The sequence below is a fragment of the Pteropus alecto genome, unplaced genomic scaffold (assembly GCF_000325575.1).
Source record: "Pteropus alecto unplaced genomic scaffold, ASM32557v1 scaffold461, whole genome shotgun sequence".
NCBI classification, from domain to species: domain Eukaryota; kingdom Metazoa; phylum Chordata; class Mammalia; order Chiroptera; family Pteropodidae; genus Pteropus; species Pteropus alecto.
Genome location: NW_006431079.1, coordinates 2,026,612 through 2,047,126, shown reverse-complemented (window position 1 = coordinate 2,047,126; position 20,515 = coordinate 2,026,612). Strand labels below are relative to the sequence as shown.

The 20,515-nt window shown below is 39.8% G+C and overlaps 2 protein-coding genes across 11 annotated transcripts in view; one reads left to right on the top strand and one right to left on the bottom strand.

Moving 5' to 3' along the window:
• RNF141 (ring finger protein 141) overlaps positions 1–9,062 on the top strand; it is a 28,015-nt gene extending 18,953 nt beyond the window's left edge. Inside the window, exons 5-6 of the mRNA XM_006905637.3 lie at positions 1,219–1,326; positions 5,938–9,062. Of these exons, the coding sequence (XP_006905699.1) occupies positions 1,219–1,326; positions 5,938–6,088 (259 nt within the window). The 3' untranslated portion in view covers positions 6,089–9,062. The remainder of the gene's footprint in view (positions 1–1,218; positions 1,327–5,937) is intronic.
• Positions 9,063–9,785: 723 nt separating this feature from the next.
• The window catches only part of AMPD3 (adenosine monophosphate deaminase 3), a 45,820-nt gene continuing 35,090 nt past the window's right edge, over positions 9,786–20,515 (bottom strand). For 9 of the 10 annotated variants that reach the window (XM_006905634.3, XM_025038519.1, XM_025038518.1 and 6 more), the window contains 7 exons: positions 20,215–20,378; positions 19,326–19,452; positions 17,453–17,616; positions 16,231–16,351; positions 14,896–15,069; positions 13,186–13,296; positions 10,921–12,310 (listed from right to left, as the gene is read on the bottom strand). In XM_006905634.3, the coding sequence (XP_006905696.1) occupies positions 12,134–12,310; positions 13,186–13,296; positions 14,896–15,069; positions 16,231–16,351; positions 17,453–17,616; positions 19,326–19,452; positions 20,215–20,378 (1,038 nt within the window). In that variant the 3' untranslated portion in view covers positions 10,921–12,133. Of the gene's footprint in view, positions 12,311–13,185; positions 13,297–14,895; positions 15,070–16,230; positions 16,352–17,452; positions 17,617–19,325; positions 19,453–20,214; positions 20,379–20,515 lie in introns of all 10 variants that reach the window. The other variant, XM_025038535.1, reaches the window with a different exon arrangement.

The following is a 20,515-nucleotide window of genomic DNA, read 5'->3' as shown; positions in this document are numbered from 1 at the left end:
CCTATCTCCACAGCTTTGTTTATTCACCTGACATGTTCTCTGCTGAAATCCTATTACTTTTCTGCCTCATCTTTCCAACAAGTTTGAAGTATACTTGTTTCTTCCTTCTTTGCTTAGCATTTAACATGTAATGCACATTTGACATTTGCTTATATTCTGTTTTATGTTCAAAATGACAAATTTTAAAGTGATATCTCAATGTCTTTTATACAGTTGTATAAGCACAGCAGAGAAAAACATGTTAGAAATAGCTTTTACCTTTAAGGAGCTTATAGTCTAATGGTTATACATTGAAATATTCCATTTTATATAAGTATAAAAATCATATACACCTGATGAAGAAAGCCTAAAAATTATATAACAGCACAAAGGGTAAAAAGCAAATTAAAATCACTTCAGGAAACATTTATTGAGAAGACAAAGTCCCTTTATTCAATGAGCTTACTATTTATGGATATACGCACCAATAAACAGCCAATCGAAACACAAAATTTAAGTCGTTTAATTGAGGCAAATGTTGGCTTTGAGAACAGGGAGATGATATGATATTTTTATTTGGGTTACCAAGGTTGGAGTTTACCAGACTCACAAGAGTATTCCAAGAAAGGAAAATACCACGTGCAAAAGGCACTTGCCTCATTCAGAGGCACTCTGAATTGCAGCTAGAGTAAAGGACTTGATGTTTCTTCTCAAGATGAAAGAACTCCTTAAAGACAGAGACTTTGCTTTTTATCTCTTTTGTGTTTCCTATAGCACCTGACACTTAAGACTAAGCTATTCTTTCATTTACATGCCCATTGTCAGCATCAGCATAGTAAGGCCCTGATGGCAAGGTCCATATTTTATTAGAGAGCTTTGTATCCTACATGGTGAATAAATCATGTTAGTTTAATTCATTTATATAAATTCAGTATGATTTAAATAGGCTAAGTTATTTTCAGAAAGACCTGGATATTTCCAGTTTTTATCCATATTTCCTTTTTAACCATTGAAGAATTTATCTTTTATCCAATCTTTATGAAATTTGCCCCTCTCAGTACTTCTCTAATGTATTTGCTATCCCTAAAAGGTATGTTGATTTAGTCCAGTTTTGCATGAGTCATTTGCTTTATCCTGAGGGCACACAGATGTTTGATAATGCTTTTTAAGGCAATGGAAACAAAGTTTAAAGTATAATGACAGAGAATATCATTGCTCCAGCTCAGTGTTCACTTGCAGGGTGAAGCAGCTGACTGATGAAGAGGAGTGTTGTATCTGTATGGATGGTCGAGCTGACCTCATCCTTCCTTGTGCTCACAACTTTTGTCAAAAGTGCATTGATAAATGGTAAGTTATCTGCCGCCTTCATGGGATAGGCAAAAGTCAAATGGGAAAGTGTATATGAATAAACTTCAAAAAATACAAAAATATTGTAGTTAAGTATAAGAGATGTTGTTCTTTAGTACTTCGAATTTTATGGCAATAAATAGTTAAAAATATTTTTATTTCTATACCTAAAGTTTATAAAATGTGGGGAGGTATCTTAGTTTTGGCAGTCCACTTTTGCTGTAAGATTTGTACCTGATGAGTCTAGAATCACACATTTCCTTTTTTCTTATTTCTGTATTTTTTCTTTATATATGATTAGAAGAAATAATATAAAAACTTGAATATTGGACCTGGAGCAAACTTTATTTTACAAAATAAGAATCTAGCATTTAGGAGAATTTATAATTGACATACAATAAATTTATAATTGACTACATATATTTAAAGTACAATTTGTTATGTTTTGGCATATGTGCACACAAAAAACATCATCACAATACAGATAATGAACAAATCCATCACCCCCAAAAGTTATCTCATGCCCCATTGTAGTCTCCTTCTTACCCCTTCCTTCCAGTGCCCAGACAACCACTAACCTGTTTTCAGTCGATATAAAATAACTTGGATTTTCTAGAATTTTTATAAGTGAAATCATACAGTATAGTACATACTCTATTTTTGTCTGGCTTCTTTCATTCTGTATAATTATTTCAAGACTTACCCATGTCGTAACGTGTATCAGTAGTTCCTTTTTATTGCTGAGTAGTATTCATTGTATGGGTATACCACAGCTTATTTATCCACTCACCTGTTGATGGACATTGGGTTGTTTCCAATTTTCGGCAATTACAAATAAAGCTGCTATATATATTTGTGGACAAGTCACTTTATGGACATTTATTTTGGGGGTTCTTTCTTGGGTAAATACCTAAAAGTGGAATGGCTAGGTCAAATGGTAGGTATGTTTAAGAAACTGCCAACTGTTTTTCTAAAGTGATTATACCATTTTACACTCTTCAGCAGTGTATGAGAGCTACAGTTGCTTCACAACCTTGTCAATAATTGGTATGATTAGTCCTTTTAATTTTAGCCATTCTAATAGATGTATAGTGGTATCTCATTGTGGTTTTAATGCATTTCCCTACTGAATGATGATGTTGAGCATCTTTTCATATGCTAATTTACCATCCATATGTCTTTTTTGGTGAAGTGTCCATTCAAATCTTTTGCCCATTTTTTAATTGGGTTGTTTTGTATTCAGTTTGAAAGTCCTTTATATATTATGGATATATCTTTTATCAAATATATTACTTGCAAATATTTTCTCCCACTCTGTGATTTGTCTTTTCATTCTCTTTAAGAATATCTTTCAAAGTGTAGAAGTTTTTAATTTTGATGAGGTCCAATAAATCAGTTCATAATTTATGGATAGTGATTTTAGTGTCATATCTAAGAAATCTTTATCTAACCTAAGGGTTATTTTCTATCTTCTGAAAATTTTATAGCTTTAAGGTTTTATGTTTGGGTCTGTCATCTATTTTAAGTTAATTTTTGAATATGGCGTGAGGTATTGATCAAAATTTTTTTTGCACGTGGCTCCAGTTATTTAGCACATATTTTTGAAAACACTATCTTCACTAAATTGCCTCTGCACCTTTGTTGAAGATTAATTGCTCAAATATACATGGGTCTATTTCTGGATTCTGTTCTGTTCCCTTGATCTTTTTGTCTATTTCATGCCAATACCACATTACCTTGATTAATTTAGCTTTTATAAGTCTTAAAATCGGCATGCTAGTCCTCCAACTTTGTTCTTATTTTTCAAAGTTACTTTGGCTGTTCTAGGTCTTTTGAATTTCAATATGAGTTCTAGAATCAACTTGTCAGTTTCTACAAAAAAGCCGTACGGATTTTGATTGGGATTGTGTTAAATAGATCAATTTGGAGAGTGTTGATGTTTAACAATAATGAGTCTTTCAATCCACAAACAGTATTTTTCTCCATTTATTTAGGTCTTATTTAATTTCTCATCAATTTTTATAGTTTTCAATTTTGCATGTCTTTGACAGATTTATCCCTTGACACTTTATATTTCTTATGCTATTTTAAATTATATTTTTAAATTCAGTTTAGGATTGTTGCTAGTATGTAGAAATACAATAGATTTTTGTGTATCAGTCGTGTATCCTGCAATCTTATAAACCTATTTATTAGTTCTGATAGCTTTTTTGTAGATTCCATAGGATTTTCTTGAATGTCAGATTTTCAAGACTGGTAGTAGTATTTTTTTTCATACTTTAATGATATTGCTTCATTCTCATTTTTCTTGAATTGTTTCCTATAAGAAATCTCTATCATCATTATCTTTTCTCCTGTGTGGGTAATGTACTTTTTTTTCCTATGGTTCCTTTTAAGGTTTTTTCCTTTATCACTGGTTTTGAACAATTTGATTACAATGTGCCTTAGTAGTTTTCTTCATGTTCCTTATGCTTAGGATTCATTGAGCTCTTTAGATTTGTAGGTTTATGGCATCATCAATTTTGGAAGGTTTTTAGCCATTATTTCGCAATTTTTTTTTCTGTTCTCTCCCCTCTCATTCTGGGATTGCAGCTACACATAAATTAGACCACTTGAAGTTGTCCCGCAGCTCACTGATGCTTACTTTCCTTCTTTTCTTTTTGAGTTATTTTCTTTGTGTTTTATTTTGGATAGTTAATATTGCTATGTCTTTTCAAGTTCACTAATCTTTTTTCTACAATGTCTAATTTGTCATTAATCCCATCCAATGTATTTTTTAATCCAGATACCATAGTTTTCATCCGTAGAAGTTTTGAGTTTTTTAATGTCTTCCATGTTTCTACTTGATATGTTTGATCTTTCCTCTATTTTTTTTAATATATGAAATATGGTTATTATGACCTTTAATGTTCTTGTCTGCTAATTCTAACATTTTTATCAGTTATCGATTGGTTTTGATTCATTTTTCTCTTCATTTTGGGTTGTATTTTTCTGCTTTTTATGTCTGGTAGTTCTTGATTGGGCGCCAGACATTGTGATTTTTTTACCTTTTTGGGTACTGGATATTTTTGTATTCCTATAAATATTCTTGAGCTTTGTTCTCAAATATAGTAACTTAGAAACAGCTTGATCCTTTTGGGTCTTGCTTTTACGATTTGTTAGGCAGGACCAGAACAGTATTTACTTTAGAGCAAATTATGTCCTACTAATGAGGCAAAACTCTTCAGATTACTCTACTTAGTGCTCTGTGAATTATGAGGTTTTCCAGTCTGGCTGATGGGAACAGGCAATATCCCAGACCCGGTGTAAGCTCTGGATACAGTTCCCTGATATCCTTTTGGGTGATTCCTCAGCCTCAAGTAGTTTCCTCAAATGCACACACACTGATCATTACTCTGCTGAAACATACTCTAAGGAACTTTCAGTAGGTTCTGGAATTCTCCCTTTGTGCAGCTTTTTCCACTCCAATATTCTTTCCCGTGAACTCTAGCTGCCTTAGCCTTCCGAGAGTCTCAGCACTGTCCCTTCAACTCAGGGAGCCTGCCAAGCTCCGTCAAGGTTCTCCCTGCTTGCTATGCTGCCTGGAAAGTCTCAAGGCATTAAACTGGGGCAGTTATAAGGCTCACCTTCTTGGCTTCCCGTCTCTCAGGGATTATTATCCTGTGTCATCTGATGTCTAGTTGAAAACCATTGTATTTTATTTTCATTGTATTTATTATCGTTCTATGCGAGAAGATAAATTTGTTCCCATTGGCCAGAAGCAGAAGTTGACTGTTTGAAAATTGTGACTTATGCACAGAAGAGTATCCACAATTACCTTGTAAAATATCTCTGAGGAACCAGAATTGAATCTGAATAATTTGTGCCAGCTCTAGCTTTTGCATTTAGTGTTTGGAACCAATTTCTTAATTTTTGCACAAAAGCCAGAGAACATTTGATATAATTTAATTACTTTGGTCTCAGATTTCACTGAGAGATGAAGAGAAAAACATTTTCCCTGCCTGACATGTTTCTGGCTCAAATATGGTATTTCTTTAAATTTCCAAAATAATTTTTGACGAGAAAAAAAATCCCTTTGGAAAACATCATCTTATTTAAGTGATCATATATAAGCTCTTTATCAGGAAAATTATTCTGCATGTATAGTGTCTTTTATTTTAAATATTTAATGCTTCCATTTTGTTGTTTGTAATGGCAAAAGACGGGGGAAAATCTAGCACATGAAAAACCTAAGTATCCTTCTATGAGAAAATAGTTAAACAAATAATGGCCTATCTATACAGTGTCTGTTTAAAAGAATAGACAGCTCTAATATGTATTGATACATAATGGCCTACAGGATATACTGACAAGTAAAAAGAGCAGTGATGTATATACACACAAGCTTGATCTTGCTTAGTCTGTCTCTAGAAGAATATATGAGAAACTGATAACAGTGGTTACCCCTGGGGATACGAATTAAAGGTTGAGATGGGAGGGCGAGATTTATTTTTCAATGTATACTTTTATGCTACCTACTTTTTTAAAAACCATGTACATGTGTCACTTTTCAAACCTGTTTTTTTTTAAAAAGATAAAACAAACTGTTCTTTATTTCAACTTCTCTACTAGGAGTGATCGACATAGGAATTGCCCTATTTGTCGCCTGCAGATGACTGGAGCAAATGAATCTTGGGTGGTGTCAGATGCACCCACTGAAGATGATATGGCTAACTATATTCTTAACATGGCTGATGAGGCAGGCCAGCCCCATAGGCCATGACCTTCGAGTGTAGTGTTCTGTTGCTATTGTGGGCCACAAACACTTTGGTCATGGGGGAAGAATGCAGGGATGTTGTGGCACAGGCACAGAGAAATCAATTTTCCCCACCCTCTTATTTCTGCTATTCTGACAGTTTGTCTTCTTTCTTTTGATAAATTTTTCATGTCTTCCATTTATGGTAAACTAAAATTTGCTAATGTTTCGAACCATATTTTCCTATTATTTATCTGTTCTAATATACATTAGAACTAATTGCTCTTGAATCCTTTGCTGAGGTAATAGTGACATTCCCAGAGGCTTCTGAAACACTACTAAATTTCAGGATAGGAGTATTCTGGAATCTGTTTAGTTAGGTTTAAAATAAACCTTGAATGTTAAAAAGTTGTAGCCATCTGAGAGAAAATTTTAAATGACTGAAAATGTAGACTACATCAAAGTGTGTGTTACTACTTAAATTAGTCTTCCTGCTGGAATCTAGGAGTATGTATGCCCTCTTGTGGTTAATTAGTGCTCCTTTAATAATTTTTACTTGAAATGATCAAATGATCCACAGTTATTTCATAACTTTAGCAGTGTGTTTGGAACTACATGTTCTTTACTTAAAAGCCTTTCCCCACCACCCCATGCCCCCCAATGCTTTATAATTTGGGTGAGGATTGTAAGTTGGGCAAGACTTTGCCTTATAAATGGATTTCTGTTTGGGAGAATCTTCTTGGCTGTTCTAGAAATGCTTTCCCACAGCTGGGAGACTATTCTAAATAGCTTTTGATAATGCTCATGCATCTTGGAGTTTCAGAAGGAAATTTTTCATCACAGATCCTAAACTTTATATGTCCAAATTATGAAAAGTCATTCAATATTGGTTTATGGTGCTTTTATTTTCTGAACTTGAAGGCATCTTTCTGAGGTAAAATCCTCAAACTTCTTAGATTTAGAATAAAATAGGATGTAGCCTTTTAACCATATGTACATAAAACATCTCTGAAAATTAGGAGATAATTTGGCTTTCTTGCTGTTTTCCTCTACTTCCTTTGAAATACTTCGAAAGATGGAATTATAATGTTCACTAATAGCACTTCAACCATTTTTTAAAATTTTTCTGTCAATTCGTTTTATGTTAAACATTAATATTTCAGCATATAATAAAACTAGGGCCTGATGTCTCCTTTTAAAAATACATTAACATTCCATGTAACTTTTCTGACTATTGGTAAATTGCAAATATTATTATTTTCCAAAGTACCAAAGTATACGATTTAAGTGGCAGAATTTTTGGATACTAGGATTTTAATAGGTGTGCAAATTAAATAATTCATTTCTAGGAAAAATGTCTGACCAAAGGTAGCTTGATTTCCCCCAAAATACTGATAACTAATTGGTTGACATTCATGATGAGGGCAGTACCAAGTAGCTACTCACTCACTAAGGGTGTTTATGTAGAGAGTATGGGAGCTCTATCATATCAACCTGGCAATGCACTTTATGTTTGTGTGACATTGAGAATATCCTTTCCTCTGGTTTGTAGGTTAATACTTTAGACACTGAGACTTTATCAGCAGTTTTCACACTTTATTTCAGAAGTAGAATCTTTATCCAAGCAAAATCTGACTCGTAACCCCTATATACATGTGTTGCACACGTGTGCATGTGTGCACACACACCTTATACCACTATATCAAAGTCACATTTTATTGGTATAAATTTATTTATATAAACTTCATATAATACTAAATATTATAAAGTCAGCCAATGAAAACAAGTATTAATGCATTGATGATATCCAAAGTGATATCCAGTATATTAGAATTTGGTAAAACAGTTGTATGATGGGATTTGTTTTTTTTTTTTTAATTTTTTTTTTTTCCCCAAAAAAAAAAAATGTTTTTTAACTAAATTCAAGTCAAATTTGCAAAACCTTGATTCTCCTCCATGGATTGTTAATATTCCATGAACATATTTTGAAAACCTTAGGATAAATGATTCTCTGAGATCTTTTACAGCTCTAAGATTTTAAATTGTCCTTTTGGTTAGATTTGCTGAGTCTAATTCAGATTGCTTAATGTAAGAATGTTTCTAAAAATGAACAAAGTTGCTTTACAGGTTTTTAGCCAATGATTTTATCCTTCAGAATCCTTCACCTCTTGAGGAATTATTTAACAGTGAGCACAGTAACTTGATATTGCCCAAACCTTTCTATTTTCTAATATGAGCTCCAAGACACTAACTGAATCTACTGTGAAATAGAAAATGTTTTTTATTAGCCTTATCTAATAAATGAGCACAGGTTTTTGCTCACTCCGTTAAACTGGGTGATAATTCTTTAGATGTGAATGTTAGGTTATGTTGTAATAACTAATCGTAAAAGTTGTAAATTTGTTTAATGGATGAAATGTACACTTTTTGTATTCTGTACAGCTTTGTCTTTTTTAATTATGAAGTACTTAAATGCACTTACTATAATAGGAAATATATAATGTGTGCCTTCTAGGATTTGTGAAATGGTTTCATGAACTATAAGGAATTTGTTTTATAAGTTATGAAGTTTTCCATATCCTAACTCAGTAACATAAGAGGTTAACTCATCTTATAATGCTACAGAACTTTAGTTTAAGAAAATGGCTTTGACTACTGAATTCAGAAATTGAGAATAACATTATCTGTTTTAGTCTTAGGGTAAACTGATATATTGTGCAATAAATAATCTTTAGCAAGTAAATTTTAGTTAATTGAAGAGATTTTTTTTATGTGATTTTACATTCTTAAATACTAAATGTTTATATTCTTTAGAAGAGTATTTTCTATTGTGCTCTGGGGGTTGTGATGTTTGTGTGCTGTGTTTTAAAATTCATTTCAAATGGGATTTGATTTCCTTATATCTAATATATACCTGATTAATAAGGCTGCTTGAAAATATCATTTGATTCAGTGGTTTTTAACATGAGAAGTTGGAGTCATTAAAAGGCAGTCTGAAGAATTTGTATTTTTAAACTGGTTTTTTTCTTCATTAAGTCAAGCTTACTTTGTCCAGGAATAAGAAAACTAATTAGAGATTAGGGAAATTGCTGATCACCCACATTTATGCTGGGCAACACAACAAATATAAACAGTTGACAGCAAACTTTCATTTGTTTCCATGTTATTTTATCCTATTGGACAGTAAAAATAATTGATAAAATATTCATCCTATGGCAGTTTTGATGTTTACCTTGTAAAATCATTTCTAAGATAAAATTAATGTAATTGGAGAAGAATATTAGAATCTTAGTGTTGAAAAGAGGAAAGCCATTTATAAGAAGTAGCAGTTTTTAATTAAATTTACTCATCATCACAGAGAAGCCCACATTTTGGTATCAGAAGACGGTAAAGCCTCCTCAGATATATTTTGATAATCTTGCAGCTGTTTGTAGTCTTACTCTCCGGTATCCTCTATCTCTAATAAAATATTTATTTAGAGGTTGAGAATTTCCAAGGAGCTATATTTGTCTGATTAGTGTCCCTTTTATTGCAGTTAGTTATACTCGTTCTTTATAATATAGTCATTGTTCAGGTATGGAATACTTAGGTGTATTACCAATATTGGTAATACACCTAAGTGTACACAGTGTAGACACCATCACTGTGTCTACAAACCTAAAAAAAGATGAATGTTGTTTCACCAGCACAGCACTCAGAAACAAAGAGAAAGCCGCCAGAGGAATGTGTTTGCAACTCTGCTTTAATCGAAGATAAGAGGAAGTAAAGGCCCAGGACAGGCCTTGGTAAACACCAACCCAGGAGCTGTGATTTGTTTTTGTGAGGCAAAAGCAATGACATTGATCATTTCAGCAATGCAGTCTGAAGCAACACATAACATGAAGTTGAGCCTTTTAGTGCAGGTAAAGGATTATATGCCTCGAAAACTTCTTTTAGAAATGTGGACTAGACTACAATTGCCTTTGATTCCAACTGTGAACACGAAAGAAAGTAGGATTCACCCCCAAAAAAGGTCAGTTAGGTACAATGATGTAATAAAAGCACAAAGAACTATAGAAAAAGGTGTCTGAAAAGTTTGCAGGACAGGTAAAATCCAGTAAGTGTTGGCTGAATAGGTTAAAGTATTATCTAGGAAAAAGGAAATGGACATATGTGGTTTGGCTCACAAAATAACAGGGCAGCAGTTACAGGAAAAGTTAGCAAAGGTTTACCTTCTGAGTCTAGCTAACTTCGGTTTGAAATTTTTGAGTTTTCCTACTGAATGTCATCCATGTCTGAGTCTTAGTTAAAAATAAATTAATAGTTATTGATAGCTTTCCATGATGCCCAATCTTGAAGTAAAAACTTAAACATTTGCTTTAAATAATATTAAATTGAAATTGTTTTAAATTACTGAGCCATAGTCCTAACAGACTTTATTTAATAATTAAAAACAAATAACTTGATATAGATAAAATGACACTGAAAAACTGTACAATGCTTGCTATGTTAGGGCAAATGTATACAAAAAGATTTTCAAAAATAATGAATATCTAAGATAAATGCTGGGTTTTCATTCAATGTCATAATTAGCTATAAGGTAGCATATATGTTTGCCTAGTAGAAAAAAAAAAACAAAACCCATTGATCTGTATGCTAAGTTGACCAGTGGAGGGAACAAGCATTATAAAGTCACAAGACAAGACAATCCAAAGTCAAATAAGCATTTTTACAGGCAAAAATAGGGTTCTTCTAAGCCCATACAGATTCAGAAGGACTTCCCATAGTCTACATTTGCCCACAGAAATAGACAGGAATGTCCTTGAGCAGCTTGCCGTGTATTAGGAGCACATATCCTTAAAAAGTTGTCAAAAGAGAAATTCATTTAATCAGTCAATATACATTTATTGAGCACCTACTATGTACCAGGCACTAGTAACACAGATGAAGAGTACATTGGCAAAGCTTAAATTCAGATTGGTTTTAAAAAATACTTTCTACCTGGCCCCTGGGACCACTTATATCTTCTGAAAAAGTCCACATATTAGGTAAGGGAGAAATTTCATCTTAAAAAAGAAATGCACCAGGTTACAGTGATTAAAAATTCTAACATTTGTGAGGCTTCATGGAATTGTGGGGAAAGGACTAGATTAGGAGAAGAGACACCTCGTGTTAGTCCTATTACTTATTTGGTGTCTAACCTTAAGTAAATTCTGACCCTAACTCTTCATAAGTAAAATAATAATTGGGTTATAATCATAGAATATTAGAGCCAAAAAGAACAGAGATCATCTAGTCCTATACTCTTCAAAGTCCTTAGTTCAATTGAAAATATGTAGACATCTCAATGAAAAACTGATGAAAGTAGTCACTGAAGAAGTAAAGGCAGCACCCAGAACCTCACACTCCTTAATCTCTCCTACCCTGAAGGGAGGAGAATTCACAGAACACCATCTGAAAACCTCTCATCTAGTCCAAACCCTCACTTTTCAGATGAGAAAACCAAGACACAGAATAGAAGTGTTGTGCACATTTGGCTTCCTAAATAGAAAGGAGGGTGGAGGGCTAAATGAAAAAATCATAAAAAACACAAAGAAGGAAGTTTTCTATTTTAATTCTCTCCAAGTAGCTCCTTTACAAAAGGGAGCTTTACAATTGATTTTGTTTAAGGCAGCCAGCCAGCCAGAGGCTGAAATGAACAACTACTAACTAGCCCGCAGGGCCAAAAGAGGACTATGCAGAAAACCACACAGACCTCATGTCTGTGGGCACTGGACTGTGGAACACCCTGGCCCCCACAATACAAGCACTAGCAATTTCAAGAGAAGTACTTGGAAAATTAGGAATGAGTATAGACAAGTGTCCAGCTCCCACATCCCCAAGGAGGAGTCACCACCTATTACTCATAAATATTAACAGAAGTGGGCATGTTAGATCTTAAAGTGAACAGTGCAACCAAAACGACTAGTTTGATAGTTCTGCAGAGGCATCCTCTCCATGGAGGAAAGTCCTAGTTTGGTATTTCGACCACCGTTAATCACAGCAGAACTTAAAATTAAACCAAAAAGTTAAAATGCGTGTCCAGTACTGGACCTACTTGGTCAGGGCTGTGATCTCTTCTGATTTCATGGCATCAGACAGGAAGCTGAGCTCATTACATAAAGTCTCATATCGGAACGCCATCCGGATCTGAGCAACATTTGTCTTTCGAATATCATTTCCTTCAGGCCCTTCTTTGTAATAATTTTGTCCCAAAAATTTTTGCTTTTCCTGTGGACCAAGAGAAATACAAATGAAACAATATACCTTAGATTTACTTTCTGTATCCTCACGGCAGCTCTGACATTAGCCCCACCAAATCAGATTAGTGCCCCTGAAGCAGGTCCTCCATCAGGAAGGCAAGGAAGAAGGCAAGGTGAATACTCTATGAAGTCCCTCATGAGAACTGACAAGGGCACACAGTTGGGTGGTTCTGGGGAGCAGCACCAATGCAGCCCTCTTCCTGTACCAGTGACCTCACTCAGAGGAAGTACCTGCGGACCTAAGACGCCCTCTAGGGCAAAGGTTCTCAACTCTGGCTGCACACCAGAATCACTTAGAAAACCAAAAAAAGTTACTGATATCCAGGTCCCATCCCTAGAGTTTTTTATTCCATCTAAGTACTATTCATCTATTCAAGAAATACTGAGTGCCTACTAGGTACCAGGAGCTATACTAGGCCTGAGGGATATAATGCTGAACAAAACAGTCTCTGCCCTAATGGAATTTACATTCTAGAAGGAAAGATAGAAAAACACATAACTAAATATTACAGTGTCAGTAATAATCGATGTTATAAAGAAAAGCAGATTAAAGGGATAGAAAACGATGGCAAGTGTGTGGCTATTATAGAATGGGTAATCAGGGAAGGCCTCCCTGAGAGGAGATGACATGAGCAGAGGTCTGAAAAATGTGACAGAGCAGGCATGAAAATTCAGAAGTCTCCTCCCCAGAATACTCCCCTAGGACATGAGTTTCAATGTGACAGAGACCCTGCTCATCCAGTTCATCACTGATCTCACGCCCTAGAAAGTGCCAGGCGCACAGCAGGCATTCACTGTACATATGTTGAAAGGACAGAAGGGCAATGCCCTCACACACCGCACCTGATGTGAGAGGCCGCTCTGCAGCACGCTGTTCCTGGCGATTTCACACAGGTCACATGTGCTCAGCTTCCACACCTGAGCTGCAATTGCATATTCTTCCATAAGAGCTTCCTAGATTCCCCCAAAAGTAAATGTATTAGATGGTAGAATATCCATTTCAATGCTTCACGTGTTTCCAAAGCTAGAAACATCAGACGTTGCAGATTTAATTTTTCTCTAATGACTGGCACCTGGCTAATCAAACAACATCCTCCCACTTAAAGGAAAAACCCCTAAGATCTTTTTTGTGTGAAATCTCAGGTTACCAACGTGAAATACATTGAAGAACACCTACACATTTATTCATTGACCAGCACATGTTCAAAGCCCTGTGCCAGTCATGGGGACACCAGCCTTCTCCCCTGTGACAGTCCCTGGGTCAGAACACTTTAAATACCTGTTCTATAGCTTTGCTTTTTATTTAACAGGCTGTTTTCTTAAGATTGTCCAAAATTAAAAGTTAGTCTGAGTAAAGAGCAGAGATGGAAACTTAAATAAGAATGAGAAATGATCAAGTGTCAGTACTGAGACTGTAATCCCCAAAGTATTTGGGTTTGAGCTGTGCTTTCGCTTTATCTTCCGGGATAAGAAATGTCAAATTAATCACAAGCCCTGCCGTTACCTCTTCTCCGCCCAATTGCCTCTGTATCATAGAGCAGCAGTTCTTAAATGTGGCCTTAGGATCCCTGGGGGGTCCCCAAGGCATTTTAAAAGATACTCCCCTTTCCAAATGTGTATCTTTGTGAGACAAGGTTTTCTTCATATATTTTGATAAAAACAATTTATCACAACAGATTTAATGTGGATATGAGAATCTAGCTGCCTTCTATAAAACCAGATATTAGAGATTTGCAAAAATATAAAATAATGGCATTCTCAGTATTTTTTTGTTTTTGGAAATACGATTATTTTTCTTAAAAATTGCTGTTTATATTAACATTTAATAGGTTTATTAATGTTACTTTAATGAGTTAATATTTTTCAATTTTGCATTAGTTTCTAACAGTTAAATATCACTAAATATAACTCATGTAAACAACAGCTCTCTGAGGGCCTCAATTCTTCAGGGGTCCTGAGACCAAAAGCTTGAAGAACCTGTCCTAGAAGACTCTGGCACTTCTGTTTTTACTAATCAATGGCTATCCTATCAATACCATCAAAATGTACTTGGTTACACTAATGGCTGGTCCTCATGCATGACATCACCTTTCCCTTACTCTTCCCTTTCCCCAGAGCAAAGTGTAATAATAACAATAGCATTAACAAAAGCGGTAGCGAATATATGCAGACACTGTATTAGACTCTCTGGTTCATGATCTTAAAGAATCCTCACAATATGGTAGGGGTAGATGTAGAGACAATTTTATCACTATTTTATACATGAAGAAGAAAAAGATACAGAGAGGTCAAGGAACTTTACCAGTATCACAGAGCTAGTAAATATCAAAGAGAGGGAAAATAGAGAAAAGCAGAGAAATGAAATGGTGCCTTCAAGGATTCAAGGACCCCAAAAGACGGCTCCTGGAAGGAACACTTACCTCACCAAGAGCTTAGCTCTTATCTTCACTGGGCCCCAGTCCTGCCCGGAAGGCAGGACTGAGCCATATGCTCAGGTGCCTGCAGAGGGAGGACAAGGCACCTAAAGTCTTCACTTTCCCCTAAAGTCCTCACCTTCGTGTAGTGGAACTGCATGGGGTCATCGGTGGAGAGAGAGACATGCAGTCCCTTGTGCAGGAACTCCCTCAGAGGGTTTTTAGAATATTCAAGGAACAGACTGTTGTTGCTAAGAGGAGACATGGCAATGGGGATCTGAGCAAGGTAGTAGAGATACTGCAACACCGGACTCTGCAAAAGAACAACCAAACTCAGGTGATAAGTGCCAGAGAGAGGAAGGGGGCTGGGTAGAGAAAGGGACAGAGGGAAGGGAGAAGCATCATCAGTCGAAACCAGGGGTCTGGGCAGTGTCTGTGCAAGTCCAAAGCCAGGACACCCAGTCTCTATCCTCTCTTCGCCCCACCTCTACATTCACCTCATTCCTACCTCACATGCCCATCTCTCCCTGGGACTGTCCTCCCACCCAGTGTTGGAAGTGCTCCCTCTTGGCTCCAAAAGTGAGGCACAGCTCAGGGCAGGAAGGGCAGCTGCAAAGCCCTGGGCTGACCCCAACCAACATACTCAGCTCCTCTCCCCCAGGTGCTGACCCCAGTGGGTCAGTCCAGGAGATGCCCCACTTTTGTTTTGTTGCTTTGACCACAAACATTCAGGTTGAGACTGTAAACACTTCAGCTCCTCACAGATGGGTAGGGCAGACCTGGCCAGCCTAGAGTGGATTTCTGATGTAGCACCCATCCCACATGGAAATGTGACAGGGGGTTAGACCTCCCCGAGGTCAGGGCAAGGGAGCGGTTTGAGCAAACATGGTTCCTATGGGAGTGATACAAACTAAGGAGGTTGAATGTACAGAGTTCATGGTAGCATTATTTACACCAGTGAAAAGTTGAATGGAGTCTGTCCAACAACTAGAGATCGGCTGAATCAATAACAGACCATCCGAATGCCAGGCCATTCTCCCAATAGCCTTTAGAATGATGAGCATGGATATTAAGTTGCAGCACAGAAAAAATGCTAGTTATATAAAGGGACAAGGAATCAAAAATTTGTGTTCATTATCATAATAAGCATATTAGAAATATGCTCTAGAAAAAAGATGAGAATTGGAAATACTATGAAAGCTAATAATGGCTGTTTCGATTAAAGCAATAGCAATAAGGTTTTTTTTTCATATTTCCATTTTTCGGAAAATCCAAATTGGATATATTTAATAATACTACTTTCAAAATTAAATATGAAACTTGGATGACTACAGACACCCCAGCCCAAGCCTTTTAGCATCACTTAGCCAGAGGCACCCAAGGGGCGGACAGGAGCCCAGGGGATCCTACTCCTCAGGGGGGCCCAGGGCAGGACTGTCATTGAAGGGCAGGAGTCTGTGAGTGGCCTGGTTACCTTCTTGAGGAGCAACCCATGGGAAATGTTGTCAGCAGTCAGGAAAGCAGACACGAGGTGGGTGATGGAGCCAGCCTCTCCACAGTGAGGCCGGAACAGAAACGTGCTTAGGCCTCGTTCCCTACAGGAAAAGTAAGGTTCTTGGTCATTGCTGGTCCACCCTGCTCAGGACCCCACAGGCCTGGGGCCTGCACCACCAGCTCAGGGGAGACAGTCACCCATGGCAGGGTCAGCACAGCTGACACTGGGCACTCTAAAAACTACCCTTCCCAAAATGCAGAGGCCCAGGCCCAGAGCTCCTCAGAGACAACAAACGCCATCTCTGGGAAACAGAGAGGGGGCCTAGTGGTAGAAAGAGACCCTGCCCTATCTTCCGTTCACTCCTCCCCTTCCTCTCTTCACCAGGCCTTGTAACCCAGATTCATAGACCTTCAGAGCAGAAAAAGCCATAAGAAACCATCGAATCCAACTTCTTTGTTAGACAAATGGGCCAACTCAGAAAGTAGAATTAGAGAATAAAAGCCATTGGGCAAGTCAGTGGCAGAGCTAGAACTAGAGCCCCATCTCCAAAAGCTCAGCCCCGGACACCCCGACCCCAACACCAGGCCATCCTCTTTCAGTCACGGTGATATTCAAAACCTCCACTAGCACGGGCTCAGGCTGAGCTAATGAGGTCCCATGGCCCAGCAGGAGTGGGAGGGATGCTAGACTTGCAGGGAGGGGAGTAGATGGCTCAGTGTCCTTCTGTGCTGGGCACCCAGCTCCTGCCCTGTGCACCTCCTCTGAGTGTGTGCACCGGTAGGAGCCCATACATGTAAGATGGTAGATGAAAGCATCATGAGGGCATCGGTTTAGTCTGCTTTGTTCCATATGATATGTCCAGCACCTAGGACAGTGCCTGTCACATAGCAGGCCTAATAACTTATTGCATGAATAATTGCACATGTGAACACTGTGTGGTGGTAAGTGAACATATATGTGTGTTGACATGTCCTGTGTCTGTATCATATCAGAGAGGGACAGGTACCCACATAGGTGTGGGCAGGTGTGTGTGTGAACATGTGTGTGTACAAGCATGGGGCTTGGCTTCGTAGCACGTACTATCATGTCTGTTGTCTTGGGCATGCCTGTGTGTGTGTGGCACTGTGTGGTGCACTGGGGCATGTCCCTAGGTGTGAGGTGTGAGGGCCTGTGGCCCTGTGTGCAGGGCCAGCTCACCCACCTGCGGAGGTTGTTGAGTATCATGATGTTGGCATACATGTAGTACAGGTAGTAGCTGTAGGGAGGGTTCTGCTCACTGGTCCAGATATCCGGGCTGGGACTCTTCTCCGAGAACATGTGTTCGCTGTGCTTGGATTCATCATCCACACTGTCAAACCCTGTCACCTAGGTAAGAGGAGGGGTCCTACATCAAGCCAAGGCAGATGAGCTACCAGAGGCCTGGAGTCCAGGCCTCTCAGGTTTGCACCTCAGCTGTGGACTCCCTGGCCAGTCTGAGACCACATTCCTCCCAGGGAGGGGGAGTGGGCACAATGCCACCATCTGTCCCTCCAGGGCTTCCAAAGGTACCCAGGAGGGTGCTAAGCCCCTGTGCGGTAGTGGTGACAGTGAGGGGACTCTTAGGCCAGGTGAAAAGTAAGGCAGCCACTGCCCATGCCTCTGATATGCCAAGGGGAGGCCAGCAGCAGCCACGGCTATCGACAGCAGGGACAACAGCTATAGTGGGGAGGGGATGGGCATTTCCTACGCACCTACTGTATGTCAGGCCCTGCTTAAAGTACTGAGCTCCCATCAGCTAATTTGATGCTCAGAGTGACCCTGGGAGGAAGGGCTTGCCTGTGAGCAAATCAGGGCAATTAAGGAGCTTGCCCACATGAGAGGACCAGGAACGGGACTCTCTGGCTATAGGGAGGATACCCTCGGGCACATCCCAGGTGTGGCCACTAAAATCCAGCTGTGATGTCTCACAAACGGGCCAAGGTGAGCCCTGTCCAAGACGGCCCCTTGGAAGCCTGAGCCGTCATTCTTGGGAGGAAGGTGGCTCTGCTCCCCAACTCCTCCCTGGGAAGTTCCCTGAGCCAGGTCAGAGAAGCTCAGGAGACTCCCAGCCGTCCGTTGCAGTTACACCTCAGCTGGGGGCCCAAATGTGCCCCTGGGGGCCCCGCCCTAGTCACAGGCTTCCTAGTGACCCGATCCCAGAGGTCAGGCCCTGACCACAAATGACCTATGAGGACATAGCCTCTTAGCCAGCATGTCTCGCTCCTTTCACTCAGCCAAAGCTATGCTTTGGGAGGGGACCTCTGAAAGACTGCCCACTCGCTCCACAATTGGCCCAAACTGGGGGGCTCCCAACCCAGGCCCATCCTCCCCTTTGGGAGCCAGCCTCTCTCAAAAGAGTAAAGGACCATGAGGGTCTTGGCAGAATCTTCCTTGTCATAGAGCCATATGTGTCAAAGGAATGACAGGGTCCCCACTATAGTTCTCAGTGTGGCCTGGACAGGTGTGGGGGTCCAGAGGACCCCGAATTCTGCTCTTTGCTCACTAGTTCATGAGAACTCTCAGTGCCTAACATAGGGCTAATGTCAGCCCCTCTACTGAACTGTATCCAACTGATGCAAGGCCTCGAACTGGACCACCCGCAGGCCTCAAGCATTGCAGGAACAGGCCCCAGACTCTTGTCTTGACCCTTTTACCCGACCTCTAGGCATTTTCTGCTCCAGGCCATTCTCCACACAACAGCCAGGAGGGTGTTTGTCTAAAACATAAATTCAACAATGTCTTTCAGCTTGTTCAAACCCTTTCCTGGTAGCCACCCGCCACCCCACCCCACAAAACACACACAAACTCAATCACTCCTACTCCATGACCCCAGCCTCCCTCCTTGTCAGAAATCATGCTCCTAACCTCCACCGGATATTGAACTTGTTTCTCACTGTCTCCAGCCACCTCTATTCTAGCCACCCAGAGGGAGGGACCAGCTCCTGTGCCTCTCATGCCCCTTCAGGAGGAGGGAAGCGAAGCCTGCCATGACCCCTGGGGAGGCCCCTCCTCTCTCCACCACTGTGCACATTACCTGAGGCGCCACCTACACTTACGTATTTGAGAAAGAGGTGAAGCTCTCGGTGATCTTGGGGGTTGATTGTGGCCTCAAAAAGGGGCAGAAAGATGTTCTCCAGCATCTTCCCAAAGCTTGGCAGCAGCTTCTTTGACCTAAATATGTCACTGAGGAAAGCAAAGACTCGATGACTAAGAAAGCCCCACTGGCCGCCATGGCCCGCGGGAGAGCGACATCAGTCACTTCCTCAGTCAGCTCATGTCCTGTTTAAATACCCAGAGGAGAGTCAGAAATGTGGCTTGAACACAGATCCTTCTCACCCTCTCCAACTCTTAGCAAGTTCTGAAATATTAGGCCTTGGTTTGCAAACTCAACATCTACCCAAACCTATCAGAGAACTTCCTCAAGCCAGAGGCCATGCAGCAAGAAGGATGAAGGGATTCAGGCTGACCAAGGGTCTGAGAGATGAGTCCTCCTATTCCCCAGTGATACAAACTCTCTGCCACTTAGTTCAGTTTCTCTAAACCACAGGCCCAGCCCATCCAGAGGCGATGAGCCTCACATCAGCCGGACAACTGGAGAGGACAGTGGTGGTCTGAGTCATATCTAGGGAGTGGGCCGCAATGTAGGCCACCACCAGGTCACTCATATCCTGATGCTCACCCAAAAGGATATCCTTATCCGACAGTGAGAAGAAGATGGGCAGAAGTTCCCACTGGGCCCTTGCACATATAACTTCTTCAAAGAGTAAAAGTTCATCACAAAGACAACTCTGCCAACCACCCTTCCCTATGGAAAATCCCTGGAGAGAAGAGGCCTAAGCTGGCACTGGAACAGGACCCACCTATCGATAGTGCAGACTCAGCAGCCCATTCGGGACAGGTTGGAGCCCCAGAGGGCACAGGCGGAGAGCGGGCTGCCTCACTTACTAGATCCGGGGCACCTGGATGATCCAGCGCATGTTGGGTGAGTAGACCTTGTGCTGGATGAACCAGCGGGCCAGGTTGGGCCACTCATCAGGACTGCGGCCGTAGATGGAGAGCCGTGGCTCAGAGTACTGGTACTTGCTCTCCTCCAGCTCCCGGGCCACCTCCTGACACCAAGAAGAGCTCAGGTCAGTCCAAGAGCACCCCAGCTGCTAGATCCTGCAGCTCCTTCAGCCACCTGCTGCCGGGCTGAAGAGGCCTGATCTACATCCCCTTGCTGCCAAGTGAGCACTCTCTGCCTCAG